General features: G+C 40.9%; 2 protein-coding genes across 2 annotated transcripts; one reads left to right on the top strand and one right to left on the bottom strand.

The window, feature by feature from the left end:
- Positions 1-31: 31 nt before the first annotated feature.
- cfap276 (cilia and flagella associated protein 276) lies at positions 32-2,181 on the top strand (the record flags this gene model as incomplete). Its single annotated transcript, XM_080764890.1, has 5 exons — positions 32-61; positions 1,228-1,347; positions 1,434-1,549; positions 1,715-1,827; positions 2,111-2,181. The coding sequence occupies 5 exons, from the start codon at positions 32-34 to the stop codon at positions 2,179-2,181; spliced, it is 450 nt and encodes a 149-aa protein (XP_080621016.1).
- Positions 2,182-2,797: 616 nt separating this feature from the next.
- Positions 2,798-23,230, bottom strand: smc5 (structural maintenance of chromosomes 5). The gene is made up of 24 exons (XM_080763543.1): positions 22,954-23,230; positions 22,240-22,381; positions 21,932-21,984; positions 21,118-21,280; positions 20,216-20,350; positions 18,649-18,789; positions 17,966-18,127; positions 15,609-15,680; positions 14,901-15,156; positions 13,510-13,664; positions 12,958-13,071; positions 12,411-12,505; positions 11,824-11,956; positions 11,339-11,512; positions 9,602-9,771; positions 9,201-9,324; positions 8,118-8,240; positions 7,440-7,565; positions 6,973-7,068; positions 6,727-6,831; positions 5,886-6,005; positions 5,356-5,535; positions 3,202-3,297; positions 2,798-3,109 (listed from the first exon to the last, which is right to left on the bottom strand). The coding sequence occupies exons 1-24, from the start codon at positions 23,127-23,129 to the stop codon at positions 2,969-2,971; spliced, it is 3,252 nt and encodes a 1,083-aa protein (XP_080619669.1). The 5' UTR covers positions 23,130-23,230; the 3' UTR covers positions 2,798-2,968.
- Between the last annotated feature and the right edge of the window lie 1,468 nt (positions 23,231-24,698).

Below are 24,698 nucleotides of genomic sequence, written 5' to 3'. Positions count from 1 at the left end.
CATCGTTCCAGGACTGCTGCACAACGGCGATATGCACCAACAGAGCCATAGACCGCTGCAGGTGTGACATATATCACTAACTAAACACAGTAGGCGGCCTCTCTTTGAACTGAATACAGAGAGGTGATTGGCTAATTGTCTCATTATACAGAGAATGGGCCTTATTGTCGGATGATGTATTTTTGTATGTATTTTTTAAAGTTTTTATTCATGGATGTTCAATTATTGTTTGGACTATTATACATGTGTCAATTAAAGTAACTAGCAAACAAGAGACAATACAGCTATCTTTCATTACATAGAACAGTCATGTAATTCTTCAAACTGTTAATAAATACTCCAATCAATCAATGAATCAATCCTAAAGGTGTTCATAAAAAGCTAAATGTCCTTTAATCAATTGTATCACCATTTTTGAGTTAGTGTTGACACTGTTGAGTTAGCTATTATGCTAATGTGAAACAAAACTTTATGTTCATGCTAACAAGATATTTTTTAAATTCATATTTTATTCATACATCACATCATGTATTTAATTGATTTGTTATTTTGTAATAGTTTGTAGACATAAAATAAGTAGGCCTACTAAGAAATTATTATTATTAGCCTATATTATAGGCTAATAATAGCCTATATTATTATATGCTACACAAGACCTATGAAACATGAGCTTCAGCAATTGTGAAAGGGTTTCATCAAGACTGGTTGCTAAGCAACCAAGATGTAAACATTCAAGTCTGGCTGCAAAAAAAGAACGCCATTGCATAGCAAATGATTATTTTCATCTCTGAAACTTCGTGGTCACATTGAGAATGTCAAAGAGAGACCCATTTCCATTCCCCAGATTTGAAAACGATCACTCTTTTGCTGGATGTATGCGACAAGAGGTAGGTTTTGCTTTTAGGCTATATAATATAGACCTATGTGAGTCACAGAGTTAGAGAAAAGTGTTTGGGTTGACTTGATTAACTTTTAATTTGTAGCCTAAATTACTTATAGTGAGTATACTATATACTGGATATATGCAATTTGCATACATCCATTCATGTCACATTTTGTATACTTACATTGAAACGATGCTGCACTCATCGCATCAAACATTGCTAGGTCTACATCTGCTATATATATATATATATATATATATATATATATTTTTTTTTTAAAGGGCAGCAATTTCTTAATCTCATCCGCGACCGCTACACATATACATCTTATCCAATTTAACAGAGAGAGCCATTTGATAAACCGACCCACATTGCCCAAAATGAGGAACCATGGAGTCGTCTGTATGACAAAGGAACTTTGGCCAGCATCCGCCGGGGTGTTATATATTATGATGACCAAGAGGTAAGTCTATATCTATAAACTGTAACATGTCAATGCAAAATGCATCACAATACACCTAAAACCTTAAGTGTCCTTTTCCTCTTCAGCCTCCAAAAGACAGCCTCGACTTCCATCTGAAATCCATTTACGACCACCACAAAGAATTCCTCCAATCGAAGAGCCAGACTTTATATCAGAGGGAGACAGTTTCCCAGGACCATGGGTAGGTGTTCACAAACAAGCAGGAATAATAAATTGGAGCATTGAACAGTGAATTGCGAGCCACCCTCTTGTTTTCAGGACACATTAACACCCTTGCCAGTGGCCACTCACTCCCATTACTCAACTGAATCACAAGTTGAAGTAGCTTATGTCATGTACTTAACAGGGGGGAACTGAAGAACGAAAAGGGGATAGTCCCACACCATTATCTGGAGAAAGATATCAAGATGTGGGTCAGCTTGCCAAAATGCTCCATTTACAGCATTCAGGGATCAATAGGTAAGGTTTACTTGTATTGTTATGATCAGTGGAACAGCTTTAGTCAAATCTATTACCCATCAAACCATGATAACTTTGAGTACCGTCAGACCATTGTCCAAACATGTCACCCACACACACACACACACACACACACACACACACACACACACACACACACACACACACACACACACACACACATTACACTTTTTCTTTTTACATTTGCAGAATTTGGTTCTAGCCTTGGACATTTTGAACAGTGTGCTCCTAAATAGTGATACAATGACCTCTCTCTTCACAGAGTCTCACCACAATGCCTCTACAAACAGGGGGTATTCAAGGAAGCATGATGGTGGCTTCTACTGCACTTAAAGAGTGAATTCACATTACATGTATATTATGTTCTCCAACTGAGAACCCCAGAAATAAAGTAATTATTTAACTGGATATTTGTATTGTTTTAATTTGTACATTCTACAGGGATGACCATTTTGAATGCCGGTGTTAGTGGGGTAAATGGCAAGATGCTTCCTCCATACTCAACACTATAACTACAGACAGATAATGCAGCTAATGTGTCTCATGACGGGCCCTGGTGTCGGCACCGGGAAGGCGTGTTAGTGCATTTTGAATTTGATTGAAAAGTTTTAATATAAATAGCATCTAAATGTAAGGTTGTAAACATGCTAATCGGTGTTACGAGGATGAGGGGGTACCTGGAAAAAAATCTTCCCCCCCAAGAAGTACCTGGGCGAAAAAAGTTTGGGAACCCCTGATTTAGAAGGAATTTGTAGAATCAGCCTCAGGTCTTAAACTAAGGGTTAAGAACTGTAGAACTTAGTACAGCTATATATGTCGATATACCGGTATGCAAGGCATCTTGTATGTGTATTTTCTGGACAATTATAGTACGGTATGTTAGATATAGGATGGCTATTCTGATGCATTGAAGGATTGAACAATCATTATTTGAAAGCCATTCTGAAATTAGAACAATTTATTTGAAAGCTGAAATTAGAACCATTTATTATTTATTTAATCAAACGTTTGTTTTGTTTAAAGACATCTTACTAAATAACAATAAAACTGTAAAATGTAAAGTGGTAAAATACAACCGTATGAAAGAACATAATAAAGTAAAATAACTTGGCCAGTGTTTTCAGGCCTTTGGATTGGCTCCGAATCTCCCTCTGCGCCTGATGAAGGCCCGTTCATCAAACTCATTGGAGACCAGTATATCTGGACCATTGGTGACCATCAGAACCACCATTTCTTTAGCATACTGCAAGTTCTGCAGGAGCTGAAAACAAACAATGATGTGGAATATTTCAGAAAGGACAAAAAAAAAAAAATTGTGACCATCTCTCTCTCTCTCTCTCTACAAATACTCACTTTTGGTGTTATGAAGAAGTACTGGGATGTGCTCTGCTTGCATGCTGTTCGGACAACAATATCAAAGACACGTCTTTCGTTTATAGGATCCATTCCCTGTTTGTTTAGGGGAGCAAAGAGAGGCACTAGGTCAACCACATAAAGAACACTATTTCTTTACTGGCTATGAACCATGAACCATTTACTGGCTATGAACCATTAGATGCATGAAATGTGCATCTAACCCCTCATAATCAACTATCCAGCGTATATCACCAAAAAGCAGCATGGGCGCAAATAGTAGCAGGGGGTCTGACCCCTTTTTGTGCGCCGGTTCAAATAAACACTGGTGTCCCAAATAAAAGCTGGGGCTATATTTGCAGAGGGGGTTATAATTTGCAGTTTCTTCAGCCTAATTTGGGTCCGCCCGGGCTATTATTTGCAGTTTATTCAGCCTAATTGGAACTGTAACCAAATAACAGCCTAGTGCAGGCCAGTGCAAAAATAAATAAAAGCCTGCTACTTTTTGCATATTAAACGCCCAGCCTACTATTTGGTGATATAAGGTAAATAGTCTGTGTCCTTGGTTGATTAGGTTTTGTAGTTTCCCCAACATGCTGTATATTGCTGCAGTTGGTAGTGATTAATTCAAAAGGGTAGGACTGCTGCCGGTACAGATTATGAGATCAACATGGAACAACAGAAGCGAAGCTGCATCACATATTTCCAGGTAACAATCGTCCATATTCAGTATAGCTATATTAACAGGACCAGTGTGTGTTCTTGTTATGGAACAGCCTTCTACTAGGCATGTTTAAATACTAGAGGTGCTTATAGAAGAAAGGTTAGGGACCTTCTATGGAACAGGGTAGCAGATTTATAATGTTTCAATCTTTCTAATCAATGATGGTTGATACATTCAGGATGGTCCACATTCATTTGTATTTTGGGATGTTCCAGGTAGGATGGTGAAAAAAGGCAGTTAAGGCAGTTTATCATGTCTTCGGGCAGGCCGAAGACATGATAAACCTTTGTTTTGGAAAGGTCAAAGTCACAATCACAGGCAAGGGCAAAATTATTCACCGATATCTGAGGTGGGAATGTCATATCTTGACATTTGCAGCGATATGCACTCTGAGCAGAATCTTTCTAGTTGTATTAATTATTAATGTTGTAGATAATTCCACTATCAGACACTCAACATCTAATGGGGGGGAGGGGGCATGACATGAACCTTTTTTGAGAACCACTAATTTACATGAGTCCATTTAGACCCGGATATATATGTTATACCTTTCAATCCGGGAAAGTATCCATGTAATTTATACAGTATATCGTCACTATCAGGCAGAAACCTTGTATTAGAGACCTGTGCAGGACTGTTTTCTTAATCCCGCTCCTGCCTGCTTCTGACCATTCCAGCCCGCTCCTCACAATATCATTGCTGCAAGTCATTTCTGTCCACTGCTCCCTCCCGCAACAAAATATTAAATTCCATTAGTTCCGCGAAACATAGTACTGCGGGTTCCAGAGTCCTGCCGTATATACAGTATATTTCCAATGAGATCCCAAAAACGTACCCAAACGGAATGTGATTGAGCAGGCGTGCACGAGAAATTACGTTCTCCTCTGCAAGTAGACAAATTCATATCGGGATTAAGTATATAAGCTCTATATCTGGTTAATTGCGGGATGATGGGGGATTTAGCGGGGTATTTAAATACTGCCCGTGCCCGCAACATTTGTGTGGTGTCCGATACCTACTACGCCTTGTATCTCCAAGTTTTTTTTTTTCCGTAAATTAAAGCCCTACTTCATCGTACAAGAGTGTCGCACAAAAGTAGTGAAAATAGCAGATGCACAAGGCGCACAAAGCCTCGATTTCAAGAAGGAACGGTTTCGGACATACAAGGTTTCCACCTGACGACAATAGCAGCATTTAACCATTCAGGATGGGAACCCCTTTTGGGGGTTTTACCATTCAATCCAGGAACCCCTTTTGGGGTATTGTTGCTAGCTATGTACAGTATAACATAATTCATTTTGTAATTGTTTGAATAAATATTTTAGGTTTTTTTCAGAAAACTTCAAAGGATTCAGAAGACATTTTTGGAATCGGCCTCAGGTCTAAATGGGTTCAAAAGTAAATAATAAGGATAAGGGTGTTTTTAGTACCTGGTTGATCTCATCCACCACTCTGAAGGGGCAGCGGTTGAGCTCCTGCAGAGCCATGAGGTAGAGCATGGTGGACACACTGCGCTCCCCTCCACTCTGGTGGTGTGGTGTGAGCTCATGAAGCTGAGTGCTGCTGTGGAACTTCACCCGGATTCGGATCCCGTACTTGTCGTATTCTTCCTAAAGTTTGGCACACGCCAATCATTCCACAAAAAAAAAGAAGAGAGTTAATTTCAGGCACGTTCTCTCTTGTGAATTTGACGTTTGGATGTACGGTATTTTGGATGTGATGTCAAGCAGTGGGTTAGCTGAGCTAATGCACCATTTCTTATAATTACTTTTAAAATATTGTTCGATTTAATGTCAATTATTTTCTCCCCGATTTAGAAGTTTCACATTTTGTGGACTTCATTGCATCCGATCCCCCCAAATTATTTTTGTGTTCGGTTAATTCATCAATTGCATTTTGTAGTATGGGGCAAATGCTGGTGTTCATCATTGTCTCTGAGTCCTGTGCACGGTCTCCATACCTCATTCTCATAATGCAGGTCAACCTCACCGACACACTGCATGGAGCGGAAGAAGTCACTGAACTTCTCATTGATTATTTCTACCAGCTGCTTGAGGGGATTAAGCCAGCGCTCCTTAGCCTGCAAGAAACCCAGACAAATGTACACATAGACGGGAATATTACAAACTGAAGATATGTGCAACATTTCATAATATCATTATCAAATGATAGTATCCCTGCAGTAGTAGCCAGAGCAATATAACAATTATTAGTTATTATTTGACTTTTTTGAGGACATTTGGCAATTATACATCCGATGTGTCACAATTTTAAACATTTTCAACCTCGCATCCTTACTTTGGGCATGTCATTATAGGTGAAAATTGTTTTTCAAAAATAACAGATAAACAAGCTCACAACGCATCGCATCATGTGAGCCAATAGATCTCCTATTTTTTTTATCTTTTTCTTTTTACTTTTAACAAAACATTGGTAATGGTCTAGGACTTTTCCAAATCGGGATCAGAGTTCAGACCCAAAAAGGTATTTTGTTAACGGGCACTAGCCCCTCCTATGCACAGCTTTGTGTGTTTGTACCACAGAATGTGATGATTTCATTGGCTTAGCACGGAATGCGATGATGTATGATGATGTAATATGATAGGAGTGCCCATCACTTCACACAAGTGTGATTTTCTTTTTACCGAATGGCTTCCCAAATTGGAAGGGCTCAAAAAGATGAGTCGGCACTAATGGGCTCTGGCCTGTTTAATGGGAAACTTATGAACCAATAAGAATAGCAGCTTGTGCCATTTCTTTTTTTATATTACTGGAGGTTGCGCCTGCTACTTTTAACGTACCTCTGATATGTTCTGTCTGTAGACATCCAGTTGATTGGTCTTCTCGGTCACCTCTTTCTCAAGGTTTTTGATTTCCTGCTCGCTCCTGTTGTATTCTTCAACAACCTAGGAAACAGTGTGGGATTGGGAATGTAAAAACCTTTGTTTATTCCAGATTTTTCCCTGTCCCTGGTCACATCTTTGACGGGGCACCTGAAACATTCAGGTTACTAATGTGAACTCCAATTTGAGTGAAGATTGACTTACATTCTCATTGAGGCCAGTGAAGCACTCTGCCCTGGACCTCTCCTCGTTCAGCATGACATCAATCTCGTCCACATTATTGGGGAGATGGCTAAGAGACTGCACACAGAGAAAACATGCCCGAGTGACATTTTAGAAATATAGCCGATTATACGTAGTAAATAATTTTTATTTATACTGTGTAAAACAGACGCTGTAAGCCAGATGTTGTGGCTCACGTATACAATTTGTAACATTTCAAAGGCCATTGTTTCTCTTATACAAAATAAACAAGGCTTTAATCTGAAAGTGCTTACTTTATGTAATAATGGGGGAAGATTTGAAGGAAATGCATTATTACTATGAATTGCTCAGCAAGGGAATGAAGTCTTGTTTTCCCTTCACATCCATCAAACAAATACTTATTCCTCATTCTCTCAGTACTATAAATCAATACTTATTTAATAATAAAATAAAACTTGAATACTGACAGTGGCCAAGTTGTTTATGACGTCCTCTCCACCGGTCAAGTTACATATTTCTCTGAATTTCCCCATCTGGGATCTTAAGGACTCTGTCAGCACTTTCTTCCTCTGGTCCAGATGACTGCATGCTTGCTACAAAGGTAGATAAATAGTTAGAGCACAAACCATAACATGCAACAAAGTGTATGTGTAGAAAGATGTATGTTATTTACAGTGTTGGGCAAGTTACTTTAAATAGATAGTGCCACAAAACTGGCGCATGTCAGGTTGGCACAGCCCGACACAGCACATTAAAGCAGTGTGCTTTAATGTTTGTTCGTATGTGTTACATCCAGTGTAAGAACGGCTTTGAAAATGTTTAACACTTGTAACACTTCTATATTCTTAAACGAGTTGCAATTATGCACAATAAGTTAAACAATTCTGTTAGTTTATCCTCAACAGATTGTGACACACATTGTTTTAGAAAAGGTTGACGGTTTAAACATCCCATCACTATTGTCTGCTGTTTGACAAAGTGTTTATTGCACTTAAGGATATTATGGGACTTATTATAATGAATACATTTTGTTTAATCAATCTGTAATATACTTCTACAATCCTCAATAATAACGCAGCAAGAATAATTGTGTGTGTGTGTGTGTGTGTGTGTGTGTGTGTGTGTGTGTGTGTGTGTGTGCTTACATCAAGACCACGGAGTTCAGCCGCACTGCTTCTAAGGTCCTCCTCTAGTTTGGTCTTCTCTGCACTCAGTCCCACAGTTTCCAGAGCTAAGTACACCTTATCCATGCTCAGTGCTGCTTTCAGCTACACAGATGGAAAAGACAGACAGAATATTGTATGCTGGCCTATTATCAACCTATTAAACAAGAACCTTTTTGGTGGATATATAAATTAACATTATCTATAATCAATTGAAGCAATAAAATTCTCACTGAGTATTACAGTGCTACTCACAAGGCTTTATCGTCAGTGCCTACATGTACAGGCATGAATTTTGCATCAAGGTTTTCATCAGTGCCATCATATGTTTTACACTCTATGATAAACTGCAGCCATGACACACAAAAATGAACAAGGAGGAAGTTATACATCCAAATATGGTTTGAATGAGAAGATATTTCCTTCACGGTCATAATTGCATGCTGGAGTGTTGCACACAACAAGAAGGGCCGAGCATATAACATGATGAAAACTAAACAAACTAAAAAGGAGTATGCAAGATGGTAGGATGAAAAAGAATGAAGAAAAAAAAATGAAAATCGTAAAATCTGTTCAAGACAAACACAGAAAGCGAACGAAAATACATTGCATGGATGCAACTGGGACATATCCTCAGTGATGTATCCCAAGGTCATCAGGGTTTCGGGTCTCGCGAACATCATACCCCTCACTCGGGTGACCCAGCCGGGGTGATCAAGTACCGACTTACGTCCCAGTAGCTACCCTCGATCAGACCCACTAGGGAAAGACAGGGCCGCACAATCCGTTGGAACCACTCTGGAACTACTATGCCGGGACTGAGAGGTACAATTCTGGCATGTGGAGGGACTAGGCTCTGTGGGTTGTCTCCTGTCCGGGCCCCTGCTACAGTACGTCTCGCCAGGTCCACTCCTGCTCTCACCAGGAGTACAGCGAGGACCTGTGCGTTGCACCAGACTCCCAGCAATAATATAATAACACAGGATAAGAGTCTTAACACCGACAATTATTTTTCAAAGTCTACAACATGGGGGTTCTATAGCATCAGCCATTATGATTCCATACCTTCATCTGGGCAACAAGCTCGGAGGCTATATCCACTTTCTGGGCATGGACTGCTGCAATTTTGCTGTTGATCTCTGCCTCAGCATTCTTCAGGTCTATGGAACCGTGCTCCATCTGCTTCAGACTATAAGCAAGAAAAGAGGGACTTTTTGTTTCCCGTTCCTTCTACTGAGACTTTATCTGTCTGTCCTCCTTATGTATTGTGTGTGTGTGTGTGTGTGTGTGTGTGTGTGTGTGTGTGTGTGTGTGTGTGTGTGTGTGTGTGTGTGTGTGTGTGCACGCGCACCGGCCCTGTCCTCCTGGGTGTGTGGGCGCGCACATGTGTGTGTACTGGGGTATTAGGCCTGTTAAAATGAATGAATATTCCTTTAAAAATCACTACCGTGTGTGTGTGTGTGTACCTGTCTTCCTTGGTACTGATCTTTTGCTCCAGTTGTCTCTTTTTCCCCTTCATCTCAGAGAGGCGCTTCTTCTCTGCTCGTAACTCGTTATCGCGATGGTCCAGTTGGGAGGCTCGCTGCTGCAGTGTTTTCAACTGCTCATCAATCTCCTTTAGACTCACCTCACACGCCTGGCCACCGTAGACAGAACAAGAATCTCATTGTCATTTCAACTATTTTTAATATAATCTAAAAAGATAAGTGAATCACCTTCAAGCACAAAATAGGGATATATATATATATATATATCAACAAATCGCCAATTATCACTTGAACCCCAGCATCCCTAATCTGGCCCCGTTTCCCAAAGGACAACTCTTACACCTAAGAGGTGCACATGCTCAGTTGCCCTCTAGGCCGCACATGAAGCCTGTGAACATAGACAGCCTGTGGCACGCAATGGTAGGCCTCAGGCCTGGTATGGTAGGCCTCAGGTCTACCATTCTGAAATTTAATTGAATAATATTTGGACTGCTGGACAGCTGACAGTAGGCTCTCTTCACTATTATATATTATACTATTATATATTTAAATGAGATGAAGAAAGGCACCACACATTTCTCTGCGTCTGCGAATGGTTTTAATACTGCCACATGTCGACAGGTGTGTGTAGGCTAAAGAGGCTTTAGGGAAACAGGTTTGTGTATTCATGCAGGACTTGGAGGCCTTACGTGCGCAATGAGGACAGGTATGGCTGTGCTCTAGTCTAGGTTGTGTATTTCTATGTTGTTGTGTTTGACAGTGTTTCCCAAAAAAAAACATAGTGTTTGATTGACTGCCATGCAGCCAATTAGGCTGCACACAGGCTTCATGTGCGGCCTAGAGGGCAACTGAGCATGTGCAACACCATACCTCTTGACTTACACCATGGTGTAAGAGGTGTCCTTTTGTCTTGCATGATTTGTCTTGCATGATTTCATGAAATCCTGCACAGCACCATAGAGCAGGGTTTCTCAAAGTATTGTATGTCACACATACAATTACTTTATCAAAGTTTAAATGTATTTATTTATTCAATCAATTCAAACGAATATTCTCTCAAGTTTTCTTCGCAACATATCTCATTCTCAGAGGGGGAAATGTATACATTTATGCAAGATGACATGAATAGGTGCAAAAGGTAATTTGAGTTGGGAGAAATACCATTAATGGATAATCATAGGGATGCCCTGAGCCCCAAGGTTTGAGCACCGTTATGGACTCCCAAAAAGCAGTTCACTCAGTCACCAAGTGCCCCCTACTGGCGTCATTGCAGTTGTCCAAGTGAGGAGACAACCCAGCACTTGTGGGGTCACAAGAGAGCCCATCCGAAGCCAGAATTTTTAGACCACTGATTATTTTCAAATCCATTCGCAAAGCTTTGATTTGATTAAAGTGTATAGTTGGCACGCAAGCATAAAAATACAAGCTTGTAGATCTTCTATTTTTCAATAGCTAAAGTATAACATAATGCTTAGAACACGAAAAGGGGTTCCCGTCCAAGATGGGTCAACCACCTACTGTACTGTCCTATTCAAAAAGGTTCAAAAAATTGCTGATATAAGCTACTGGTTTCTGCTACTTTTGAAAATGTTCAGTTTGAAAGTGGGTAAAAAATAATTGCTGATAGCAACGTAATCAAAACAGTAAAATAAAGGCTGATATATTGGCTCAACTGATATATGGGTATGGCTCGACCTGGGTTCATATTTCCCTCACCTTGAGCTGCTTCTCCACATTGCTTTTTTCCTCAGCATCCACTGTGATGTTGAGGTACTGGGATGGGTTGATGGCCGAGTTACTGGTGCTGATTTTGTTGGAATAGAAGGATCTCTTCACTTGGTACCTCTCATCACTTGTGTACAGTATTCTTAGGTTGGGCTCCTCAATCACCTGTGATCAATCACAGATGTAAACAGAGGGATCAGGATTTTTTTTCCAGACAGACTAACTCGCTGTAATACATATGACATGTGCGATAAAAGGATGCTCTTAAACATTTAGCAGTTAGTGTCTAAATTTCATTCATTCTCTTTTGTCCCAATGCAATCAAGAGTTATTTATATACAGTATTTGACACTTCTGCTCAAAGCATTCAGAAATAATGCAGGTAAACTAGTAAGTAAAATATATAACGGTAGTATATAAAAACTAAAGATAATCAAATAATACATTAATGCAAGAAAGTGGGAAGAGGAACGGACCCGTTTGATCATGCTTTTGGTTTTGTTGTCTCCCACTGGGACATCATGCACCCTGTACTGTTGACACAGGTAACTCATCACCTCGTCAGGGGCGTCAAACATCTCACGCAGGTAAGAGAAGAAACCGAAGCGCCTGTAGAGGAATATCATATATTTTTCTTTATTGCTGCCTCCAGAGGGGGTGGGGGGGATTTTGATCCAATACTGCATTAGTTCATTATAATATGCATCATTAGTAGAAGAAAACCATTGAAAAGCAAACCAAAGCAAAAGAACATAAATTATACATACTCCCTAAACATTGGCATGTAGAGATTAAGAATACCCAGTAGATCGAATCAGTCCATGGGAATCAGTCCATGAAAACACAATTAAAAATGTTTTTGTTTTCCAAGAAAAATATTTTTGACTCTACCTCCTGCCTGAGTCCCCCGGGGGCTCAACTAGGCCGTCTCCTAAATGTATTCTCTGCAATTAGCAGATTATTGCCAGATCGATGTTCACCCCAAAAAAGGATGCTAGGGTGAAAGTGTGGCAGTGTTCATTTTTCACATTTGCTGAATAGAACAGGACAAAGTGGCACTCACTTCAGGGACTCGAGAGGTTGAGACGGAGGGCGGCTGGAAGCTGACTCTGCTGGCGCAGAGATGGTGTTCACCCTTAAGTTCAGCCTATCACGGACCTGGTGATCAGGACACAGACAAGGTTATTTGGCGAGATTGTGTCAAAACAAGTTTTCCCACAGATGCAGAGTTGAGGTCATGTACTAGTATGTAGGTGAAATTCTAAATAGAAAATAAGAGAGCTCCTTGTTATTCCTTTGATCTGCAATAGCTCTGTTTGTAATAATGAACAAGTCTCAAACAAAGGTAGAGCATAGAGTCATAACTATGTGAAGCCATTATTCTATGGAACTCTTTAACCAAGTGATAGTCGTCGTCGTCGTCCCCCCGTCAATATGAACCCTTCGCTGACTGTACACATACACTGTCTTTTCTTACCGTTTTTATTATTGCTACTAATAAGTTATAACACTTTTGCATTATTATGCATGCTTTGATTGATTTGATTTTTTTTTTAATTGTGTTGAATAACAAAATAAAATCCATCCATCCATCCATCTAGCATTCTGACCTCTGTATTAAACTTCTCCATGTCATCCTTTCTCTGGAAAACAAAGGCCCGCAGGTCATTGAAGGCGATGTGATTCTCAACATACTTGGCAAAGCGGCTGTCCTTCACATTTATCTGAGAGAGAGGGGGGGAAGCATTCAACACAATCTGAGAAAAATCCATCACAACACTTGAATGTGTGAAAGATGTTTCAGCAACATCAAAAACAAAAACTCAACCTCAATGTGTCGGGATGTGTTAAAAAGAAACTAATAAAGAAATGTGGAAAAAACCTTAGAAAAACAACAGTAACTACAGTAAAACTGTTATTTACGTCGTGGGATGACAGCAAATTACTAATGACACTAGGGATATAGTTGACAGTCAATTGTATACATAAAACTGAAATTGAGTGGCATGGCATGTAGGATGAGATGTACATGGCAATATCTGAAAGGTGGAAAATCATGTCAACTGTTTTTTTTACCCCTCAAACCTGGGTTTGTGGAATGGCAAAAGTAATCTCAGAAGCGTGTGTGCCAACCACGTGAGATGATACAAGTCTCAACTTACCACAAGCATGATGGGCTCATGGACATTTCCAATGAACATCTCTCTGTTCTGCCTGAGCCACTGGATGCCGCTGTGTGTGTCCTTGTGGCGTCGCCTGAGCGTCTCCTCTTTGACGTTCATCATGTTGTTCATGTCATTCAGTCTTTTTGACAGACCTGGGGTAAACATACGGTCCATTGTCAACTTGACATCAATGACAACATAGGTAGCATAAGTAGAGAATACACTAGAGCAGTTTGGATAATTAAAGCCTCTTTTATTAACAATTAAAGCCGGGAAAGCATCCGTGTCATTTTAGATTTGAGCTATATGTTTTTCATAAAATGCTTAGTAGTACGGCAGCCTAGGTGGAAAATTTGGTATATAGTCTTTTTTTTGGCCTAAAATATTGTCTATATACATACTGTACATTCATGAATCTACTTGCTGACCGGCTGAAAGTATTGGGCAATTTTTTTATAGGGGTTTCTTGTGACCCTACCATTAACATTGACATTTTTGCCAGCCATAGGATGTTAATGGTAGGGTCACAAGAAACCCCTATAAAAACAATTGCCTAATACTAACAGCCAGTCAGCAAGTGGATTCATGAATGTATGTTGTATATAGACAATATTTTAGGCCAATACAAAAGACTGCCGGACTATAGGATTTAGAACAGTGGTTCTCAAAGATAGGAGTTATACAACCTCACAGTGCGTATACTGTGACACATGCTACTGCATCTTCCTCAAGAGTCATAGTTACCTTTAATGACGTGGAGGAAGATGCAGTAGCATCTAAATGTCAGTCATTACCGTTTGTACTTAATAGGCTTTAATTGTCTGAGCTGCTCCAGCTTGTCTTCGTTTGGCTGAGGCGCAGCAGTAGACTCCTCCCTTTCATATGCTAAAATCCAGATGAAGTTGGTAATAGGTTATCTTAACCCATTGACCCTTGGTGCAACGTATACGTTGTTCTACCCTTGATGCCGGCGCGCTCTGTGTCTCATCAGCTATTGCTATACATGTAGCAACATAACTATTTAAAAAGAAATCATCAGAATTTGAAGGTTTTCAGAAACCTTAGGTCAGGCCCTATAGGCGTTCCCAGATTCGGCCTCAGGCATCAATGGGTTAACTTCTCCCTATATGAGTGTATGTTTTTCCCCACGTATGTGCAATGCTACTGTCCTGCTATACTGATCTGTATTTTGAGTACATATGTTTATGTCTGCCGAATTGTCCTTTTTTTTCTGCGTGTTTATAATTTTGGTTAATTTGCTGACACAAACTGCAGAAAGGCAAATAAACATCTATGTTAAAAAGAACAAAATGGTGTATGTGTTTTTGGTAATATATCAGTTGGTGAGTGAAGGTTGAGTGATGCGCGTGTGTGTGAGACTCTCGCACTTCTGAGTTCTGCTTGGGTGTTGGCCCTCCTCCTGCCGAGTCCATCCTTCTCTCCATCGATGTTGGCCCTCTCCTCCTGGATGGTCCTCAGCTCTGCGTTGACAGCATCGATCTGAGGAACCAAATCTGGCTGGTTGGCGACGTTCGCCAGCTCCGCCCTCAGCTCGTCAATCAACCGTCTAGTGTTGAGGAGTCGCTTCTGGCGGTCTTCCTCCTCTGTCTGCTTGAGCCTCAGGGACTGCTTGATGTCATCAATCTAAAAAGGACACAGTGTGAGAAATACATTGTGATGGGCTTTTAACCGATGTAGGCACGACGTCGAAATTTGGGGGGGAAAAAGTAAAAATTATATGTAATAGGCCACCGACCACCATCTGAAAATATGCAAAGATTTGAGTTAAAAACGTTCGCTCTGAAAGAATATATATTCAAAGATTTGTGCCACATTTTCACGATTTTTCAAAAATAGCAGATCTACAAGCTGGTAGTGCGGCACTCGGTGCTGCACTATGAGCTTGTAGATTTGCTATTTTTCAATAGCTAAAGTATAAAGATGGATCCCGTCCAGAATGGGTTAAAGGTCGGTTACGGTTAAAAAGCAGGCCATTTACCCTTCACATTTTCACTGCTGTGCGTGAAATACAGAAACCTGATTTACGATGCATTGTACTGTACATGTGTATTGTAAATATTTATCAAGAGTCTCACCTCTTTGTGCTTTCGGTCCAGATGGTCCTGCTTCTGTTTGCACTTCCGAGAAGCTTCTTTGATGTCGGCAGACTGAAATAAATGTCAGGTTTATGATGTATGCATGTATGTCTGTTATGTCACCATGATCAGCATTTTAACACCAAATTCAACTCGGCATATTATAAGTAATGTACAATGACAGCTATTGGGCCCAAACCACACAAATGATTTGCCATGCAACACCTTGCAACTAGTCGCAACTCCTTGCAACAAGACAGTTTTAAGGACATGTCACGACAATGCAACTCCTTGCAACTGCCATTGAGGATATTGGTTGCATGCAACTAAACTACTCACAACCGTTTGGTTGCAAGGGCGAATCATTGGTGTGGTTTGGGCCTTAGACTGTATTTTTAGCTGATGCAATGATCAAAACGATCAAAAAGCAATGATCAAAAATGGCATTTTGGGAATGCCATTATAAGCAAAAATGTTAAGCTCACTTATTTTTGCCATGCAACACTGGTCACACCATCATACGGCGAGGTAAAAAATCAGCGGCTAAAGTGGTAAATATTTTTGAATCTCTGCATGTCATAGATGCAAATTCTTCCTAGAGTACCAACTGCAGTAATAATAACATGTTGTGTTGCACACAGAACAGAAAAACATATTGGCTTTCAATATGCTCTCAAGGAGAATATGAATGCACACTGATGCAGAACTGCACAGAAATAGTTTAAATAGCTGCTCAATAGCCATACACATAGAAGGCATATTTCTGGTTATGGCCAGGTTTTTCACGGTGTTGCATACAGTAAATCACATGATTCTGTAAATGCACTGGGATGAGAAATTGGGAGAAGGTCATTTAGGCCCATACATGAATAGAACTAACGTAGCGAGTCAAATAGACAGTCCTGTTGATGAGACTTACTTTCTGCTGTGCAAAAGTAGGATATTTAAATAAAGTTAGCTGTTGTACATCATTACCCTCTAGGGCAGGGTTCCCCAATTAGTGGCCCGCGGGCCGAGCGCCCCTTGTGGCCCGCGGAAGAGGGCCACAAGGGGGGGCGGGGGTCCAAACTATAAATGGCATTAAATAGGGGTCAGTAGCCTCTGCATGTCAAACTGGGGGTCCTTTTCAAATGGGGTCTTGCCCTGATCATTAATTTCAGGGCAAGACCTCGACCTCGCGCGTGCCTCGAGGTCCCTCAGCCTGGTACCGTAGTCAAAATATGGCCCTTGAGGAACATTAATTGGGGAACCCTGCTCTAGGGTAAATGTGTCCTCTACATTGCATTTGATTTCCATCCTAACTACTTAGGAGAAGTCCAGAGTATATCGCCCATGGATCAACTCCAGTTTTAATGCCAGTACATTTGTCAAGGGCAATGGCAGGAGTATGTTGTAACTAGCAGAAGAAACTAACAGAAGGGACACGGTGAGCGCATACAAAGTCTAAACAATTGTGAAGTTGTTTTGTGGATTTTCTTGTGGCTCTGATGTTTTTGAGGTAGAACATTTCTAGCACTGATAGTACTGTTATACCTGTTGCTACGTAGCTAGTTTATCCAACATTTTTTAATTAAGCAATCAAGCACTGTAAAAGCACAATGAATCAATCTCATGTAACTGGATGAACTAATGTTTAAAATCAAATAGATTTCAAACAGAAAATAGAAATCATGCCATCTGTGAGGAGTGGAGGCTGCCATCAACTAAAATACCTGCAGTAAGAAGAGTGGTTTGCACAGCTGCACAAACAAGATGAAAGGAGGCTCCCCTGCAACATTGCCAGAACATTGACATGCTACGTGACCCTCATATCTAGAGTTCAGGCCGACCGATATGTCAGCGTCCTAATGTCAGGGGCTTTGTCAGAGTAGTACCTGTCTGTCTGTGTCCCTATTGTACCCATATATGGGAATATCATATTTGTTTGAGTGACGTGGTCCTGCCTCTGGGGTGTTTATGGTTAGTAAGAGTGACATGGCAGTGGTCCGCCGGCCGTTCCCCCCTTAAGCCAATTTTAAAATCGGATGGACAATAAATTGGTGCATGCATTTTAATGATGGTCATCCACCATTCAGCACCCACAATGAAAAGGCGGCATTCACAGAGTTGATGTATCAGATCTCTGATTTATGATTTTAGATCTCCAGTGGCGCAGCCTAGATCAAACACTCACTAATGATTATCGGTGATGAATATCTAAAAATATTAATTATGCAGGATCCTACTATCACGACCAATGACCATTCAATCCTTGTTATTCAAATATTGTTACTTAGACGATTATTGTCATTCTGCAGGGTAGGGTTAAATCTAGTACTGGAACCGAATAAGGCAGACAAATACCCCTCCCTCCTGACCTTGGCCTGTAACTGGGCCTCAACTGGCCTCAGCTGCTTTTCAATGGTCTGGATTTTCTTCAGAATGGGTGCCTGGGCCTGCTTCAGGCTGGAAAACTGACTCTTTGCCTCGTCACGATCTTTCTTCACATCTTCAAGCTCTGTACGAATCTTATTATATTCCTGAAAATTGCAGAAAAAGGAGTCACGGTTTAGCGTGACACATAACATACATACATACACTGAAACGTCACTAGAAACTTCATGAGTGCAGAGGATTCTGAGGAATGCATGGTCCTAAAACATTTTCATGTTTTCCCAAGCTGATAAATATTTGGCCGTGCCTTTTGAAAAGATGTGGCACAAAAACGGCACACTGATGTTGATAAATAATACACCCCGTAGGAGTGGAGCGGGGGGAAATGCAGCTACTATATCTTTGGCTACATCAGGTTGCAAGACATGACAAAAATATAGTCAAGTGTAATTTGTTGTCCACCTTGCAGCGTACGTTGCTGGTGTAGCATGTTCATTTAATTAACATGGCAGAAGCTATGTGGCAGTTGTTGCTGCTTCCATGATGCTTCCAGTATAGTTTCAGGGATACACACTAGCTATGACTATACAGTGCACTTTCATTTTTCATAGTTTCTCTATCGGAAGAAACACACAAACAGAATTTATGTGATTTCTGGACCACTCACCAACCAGACTTTCTTCCTTTCAAGCGTCTGGATCAAGGCCAGATGCTTCTTCTTCTCGTAGTAACGGTTCATGTCGACTTTGTTCCTCTCGTTCCTCTGCTTGGCCCTCTCCAGGAAACTGGCCTTCTCCTTAAGACCGTTCTAATGCACAACAACAAACCACCCACAACATAAAAAAACCTGTATTCACAGGAAAACTCTAACAATTACTTATGTTTTCTTCCGTTTGTAAAATAGGATAGCTGGGGCAGGCAATTTCGTCATGGAAAGAAAATACCGTACTGTTTTCATTAAATATTCATCCCATTATTTTCACCCACTGTCAATTGTCCAATCCTGGGCACTTTACAAGAAATTCTCTAGGGAGAGAATACCAGCCTTCACGGACATGTCATTTGGTTTAAGGCACTTTATATTATTTTATATTCGCACAGTATGCTGCAGAGCAGACAGCACAACGTACGCGTTTCGGCGTATAGCCTTCGTCAGCGTTATACTATGCTGTCAACAGCAGAAGTCGTTCTGAATATATGAACAGCAAATGATGTTCAGTGTGGGTAATGCGATGTAATTACATTACTGATAGGGGGGAATTGTTTACAGATGGTCTTGGGAAGTTGGGTTGGGCACAAAAGTAGGCTAATTAAAAGTTTCTTGTGCAAGTAAATGCTGTAGTACAATCATAAGTACACCATTGATGTGTGATGTAAATTTGTTGGTGATATTCTGCCTATAAATGGAAGTTATTGAATATTTTCACGTTCAGTGTTTCACTTTGTAGACGGTTCCTTAACTGCTCACCGTCTGCTGCCCATGGAGATATAAGCTATGAAACGGTGAACGCGGAGGTTGGCTTTTTGGGCTGCAAAGTTGTAGTTTGTTCTTTATATAATCAGGTTAAGAACGAGATGTTTTGTGTGATTTAGGAATGTGTCGTTCCTGAGCTATTGAGCCAGCGTTGGTCATTGCATCTGTCTGTATGTATTTTTGTTGCCAAGGCAATTCCCCGTCCGAGCGGACTTAAACCCTGTTGTTGTTGCGTGCTAACGGTAGGCGGTTAAGAAAACGTCTCCATTTGGCCACCCGAGTCGCCGACAGATAAGCATTCCGTTCCTCCCCCTGGCCAGGGGGAGGCAGTATAGAGACCAGAATTACTGCATGTTTATTGTGAGGGTAGCTACCCTAGGGGGCATGGGGAGAACATGCAAACTCTTGCCAAACCCACCTAAGTTATGGGCACTGATGACGTGGAGGAGAGAACACGGCACGCCCCCAGCGCCCAGAGCGTCGGGGGCTGGGAATCAAACCCAGGACCTTCTAGCTGTGAGGCGACAGCACTACCGACTGCGCCACCGTTCCCCCTGAAAATACTGTTTTGATAAACAACTGCCAGTACTAGGGGATTCCCATCGTGTAGCTTTCATCATCCATGAATGTGTTAATTTATCCTACCCATGCTTTTTTGTCTCTAGAATTCTGTCCAGAAAAGGACAAAAAATAAACATATGTCATTGCCCTCTAATCATGACAGGTAAACAGGTGTGTTGCCAGTGTAAGCCACACTGACCTCAATGTCTCGTTCTTTGGTGCGAAAGTTCTTGAGCTCACAGTGATACTGGTACATCTCCGGTGCTCCCACTGACTTTTCTGTGGCCTCAAGTAACTCGATCTTGGTCATTTTAGCAAACTCACCCACTTTCTCCTATAGAGACAAATCAAGCCCAAGAAAAATTACAGGTCTCAAGAAAAAATACATTTTACAGGCAACGAGGTAAGATATAAGAGTGTATTGTTGATTTGCAGCTACTACTGTGATTTATTGTTGAGAACCAGATAAAATAGTCAATGATAATTAAACGATGCAAAAGAGTGTCTGTCTTGAGAGTGTCTGTCTCCACAGAATCATCAGGAATTATAACAATGCGCATTACATGTGAATGCTGTATTTCTCGAATACAAAAAGCATGGCCAATATATTGGTTTGACCAGTTATTGAGCATTATTTGACCTTTTTAAATTACATGGTATCAGCGGTTATGCAGCCAATGTGATCAGATTTTTTTCCAATTTCAACCTGCTGTCCATATTTTCTAGACATTGTAGGCAAAATAAATGAATTTAATATTAAATTATCTTTAAATAGAAGAAATGTAGTTTGTGTGGATTTTATATTTGCCTGTACTTGTTTGTTTGCTTGTTCCCAAAGTGAAATGTTAGTTTCATATACTTATTATTCTTCTTTCAAAGAAGTATAATGCATTTATATATGTTTTTGCCCATAGAATCTTTAATCAAATCAAATCAAACATTTTTCAATCTGATTTCAAGATTTATTTTTTTCCCTATTGTTTTTTCTTTTTTTATCTGTGGTCTACTGTAGGACTCTCCAGGATTGGACCGAAATATCTAGCATCAGTCTGGCTCGTCATTATCATCAATCATACAGCCATGGTCTACGGTGGTACACACCTGAGGTAGGAACTGACAGAGGTTGCTGACTTGAATGCGCAGAGCCCTGACTTCTTCCTCCACTGCCTTCTGGCTAGAATGCTTTCCATTCAGTGTCCACACTGACATGTTGTTCTCTACAGTGATTTCTCTGCTAATCACCAGGTTAGCGCCATTCTTGTACCTGAGAATACAAAGACATTTGAGCTTTGCTGTGTAAGGAATCCAATGCAGATAAATTAAATTAAAAACTGGATTATATTGTTTAATTCACATGCCTTATCGTCCCAATTTCAGCGACAATAGCAGATTTACACGACTCATAACACATTGCGAGCTTGAAGATTTGGCAATTGTGGCAAAGACATTTAGTGTCAAGGGAGAAAAGGAGCAGACCATATATATATATAGAGCCCTGGAGGACAATGTATATTGAATTGCTTATGTCGCACACAAATCTTAAAGGGATAGTTCAGATTTCTTTTAACTTGAGCTGTATGAAATACTTGCCATTAATATAGTGGTTGCAACTGTATTAATTGATTGCCCGAGTCCCGTGGTGGGAGTTCTGCTCTGGTTTTGGTCAATATTAAGTAGTTCCGGTCATTTTGTGGGGGGCACTGGGGCCACGCAGTAAAAATATTAGCGCAACTTTCGTTCAACTTTGATCCCTCTATCACATGGAACTATTTTTGGGAGTAGTGATATGGACACAAAGAACATAGTTCTGTGTGATAGAGGGGTCAAAAATGAAACGCTTGCTGGACCAAACACTTGTATTATTTTGTGGCACAAGCATTGTAAACTATAGTTGTGGTACTCAAACATGACTCACAATTCAATCTTGACTGAACCTTTGTTGCATCCCCGCTTGACATAGAGCCCAACCTATAGGAAGAGAATGACAGGAACAATTAAAGATCAGAATTAGAAACCATCATCAACATCATCAACCACCGACGTAGCGTTAGTCTGACATGCAGGAACCGTTCAAACATGCGCTGCTCCCGTGCTTTACGGATCCATTTAGTAAAATGTTCACACTCAGAATTAAATTAACAGAGGATATTACGGTGTACATGTCCCCATAAATACATGTAGTTCAGTGGCAACAGTGTAAATGCACAAGATTATGATGCTCACCTTGTCCCCTCTGCCCATGACACTAGTCTTACCAGCCAGACCCAGACATATAGCACAAACAATACTTGACTTGCCAGTCCCATTGGCCCCAACAAGCATATTAAGATTAGGGCCTGGTGTCATCACAGCAAAGTCGTAAGTCCTGCCAAAGTAGAATATGATAGAAAGTTTTGAAAACAATGAATAAAGCATATTTTCTCATTTGTCTGGAACTTGATCTGGTGTATGCGGTTTGAGAAAATAATAGCCTACTTATTGTCCAGCAGCCACCATATTATTCACATTTGTTTTGATTTCACTTTCACATCATAATAGGCATACATGTAAACAATTGCAAATATTTAGTTATTATCATTCCCACCTAGCCCCTGTTTTGTCTTCAATTAGCTAGATAGTTGATGGGCACTTCTTCGCTCTCTTAACGTGTTAACACAACAGGAACAACGTCCATGTTGCTCACTAGACAATAGGAACATTGATTACTAGTTGACTACTAGTCACCTGGCTAGCTAACTGCAGGTTGCTGCAGCTGTGGTGGTGGACTGGTGGTGACTGGGCTCGTCTCTGTCAAGAGACAAGTTAACCATGACATATAATATGTTAACGTCACTTGGAACGTGTTGCTACGGTGTGTGAGGAGTAAACAGCATTAACAGTTCATGTTAATTCGTGACTTATTTGACAGGCTGACAACCGCCTGTCAAGTCAACTTACAGGAAGTTGCGGAGTGTGATGCGAACTATGGATCCTTCAACGAACTGGTCGGTTGACGTTCCTCCTGGGCGCACATCGTCTTGTTCACTGGCCGCTGTTGGGTGTGGAACATTAATGTTGTTGGAAGTATTGGCAAAGTCTTCTGTTTTTCGTTTTTTTTTGGTAGGACCGGACATGTTTAACGTCTTTCATGTGTTTCAAAGACAAACTTCTCTTTTCTTCCTTGGCGCCAGTGAAGTGAGTGTAGTACAGTCCCGCGTCTTCGCCAGCGACAACACGGTCGTTTGCCATGCGCAGTGAATGTCGATCGCTGGTTGGACAACGTGGCGTCACATGTGCAGAGCCATAGAGTAAGACAGAGTTAAGACATTGAGGGTGCAGAAAACAGCCTGGTCACGTGGTTCATGTACTCGCGCGAGCCCATAGACTCCAATGCATACCGTAAACTTCCGGTTGTAGAGCCTGGCCATGGCCTGGCCCCTTTATACTCTATGGCCTGGCCCTGGCCCCATGAAGTGAACGGAGTTGTCGTAACTCTGTCTTACTCTATGGCTCTGCACATGTGTACACACAATGTTGCGTAACTGCCTGGATCCCACAGCCTGGAGGGACATTTTCAGTTTCTTGCTGTCTTTGTCTTTGATAATATTGTCCTTGATATTAATATAGAGATGAATGACTACTTAAACATGTTCAGGCAGAAACACAACAAATAATAAAATAATTATAATATACTCTCCATTGGAGAGTATATTATAATTATTTTATTAGTTGGAGAGTCTCCAACTATGTAGCTAAAAAATACCTGCACAATTTATCTGACAACTGATTGGCCAGTCAGTCTGGCTATGGGATTCATACTCCAGTCCAGTTGGTCAACCCCACTTTCCCACACTAGGTGGCGACAATACATCTAAAACTCTAAAGAACACAGAAGATTGCATGCAGCGACCTGTACACATAGACTGTAAGCCTGTACAACAGAGAAAGACCTATGACCATTGACCTCAGAGATGATAGACCTACCATCTTTTTACATTTGAAAAACTTGCTATTTGTCCCGAAAAAAGAGACTACGAAACCCTTTTTGTATCAAAAATCTTTATTGATTGAAAATGTAACAGTTTGTAGAATGGGTACAGTTGAACAATCTGCTAAAGAGGATGAAACCAGAAAAAGACTTGTTTACCCAGTGTCAATTATCATGCTTCCTTCTATGCATGAGTCCAAGCTGCTTCTCTTCACCTAACAGGGGAGAGTTTCCCCGGCCGGACATAGCACGTGGAAGGAACACGTTATTCCGACCAGTTAAAATGTACAATTTAGGCATTTAGCAGACGCTCTTAATCCAGTTCCTTTCCCCTCCATCAGGCTGGCCAGGGGGTGTAGTTTAGAGACCAGGATTACTGCATGTTTTTGTGAGGGTACCTACTACCTACCCTAGGGGACACACTGGAGAACATGCAAACTCCACACAGAAAGGCCCTTTCGCCAACCCTTCCTCGGGTATGGGCACTGATGACACAGAGGAGAGAACACTCCCACACCCAGGACCTTCTAGCTGTGAGGTGACAGCACTACGCTGTTTCCACACCTAAGCGCAAAACGGCCGACAGCCGCGGACAGAAGAAGCTGTGCGCAGCTTCTTCTGGCTTTTTAGACAGCTGGTGGATGGAAATTAAGCTCCACCTCCGCAGACGACTGACGCAGAGGAGAGCGTTTCCGGGAATCTGGCCATCACGCAA

The sequence above is a fragment of the Protomyctophum bolini genome (assembly GCF_963924005.1).
Source record: "Protomyctophum bolini genome assembly, chromosome: 5".
NCBI lineage: Eukaryota > Metazoa > Chordata > Actinopteri > Myctophiformes > Myctophidae > Protomyctophum > Protomyctophum bolini.
The sequence above is the reverse complement of the archived record's forward strand: the minus strand, read 5'-3'. Positions and strand labels throughout refer to the sequence as shown.

Excerpts from the sequence above, each read along its gene's own strand:
- smc5 (XM_080763543.1), bottom strand. The coding sequence starts at position 23,129 with ATGTCCGGTCCTACCAAAAAAAAACGAAAAACAGAAGACTTTGCCAAT. Across the intron at positions 21,281-21,931 it reads GGTTCAGTCAAGATTGAATT|GTACAAGAATGGCGCTAACC; the intron begins GTGAGTCATGTT and ends TTGTATTCTCAG. Across the intron at positions 13,072-13,509 it reads ATGAGCCCATCATGCTTGTG|ATAAATGTGAAGGACAGCCG; the intron begins GTAAGTTGAGAC and ends CCTCTCTCTCAG.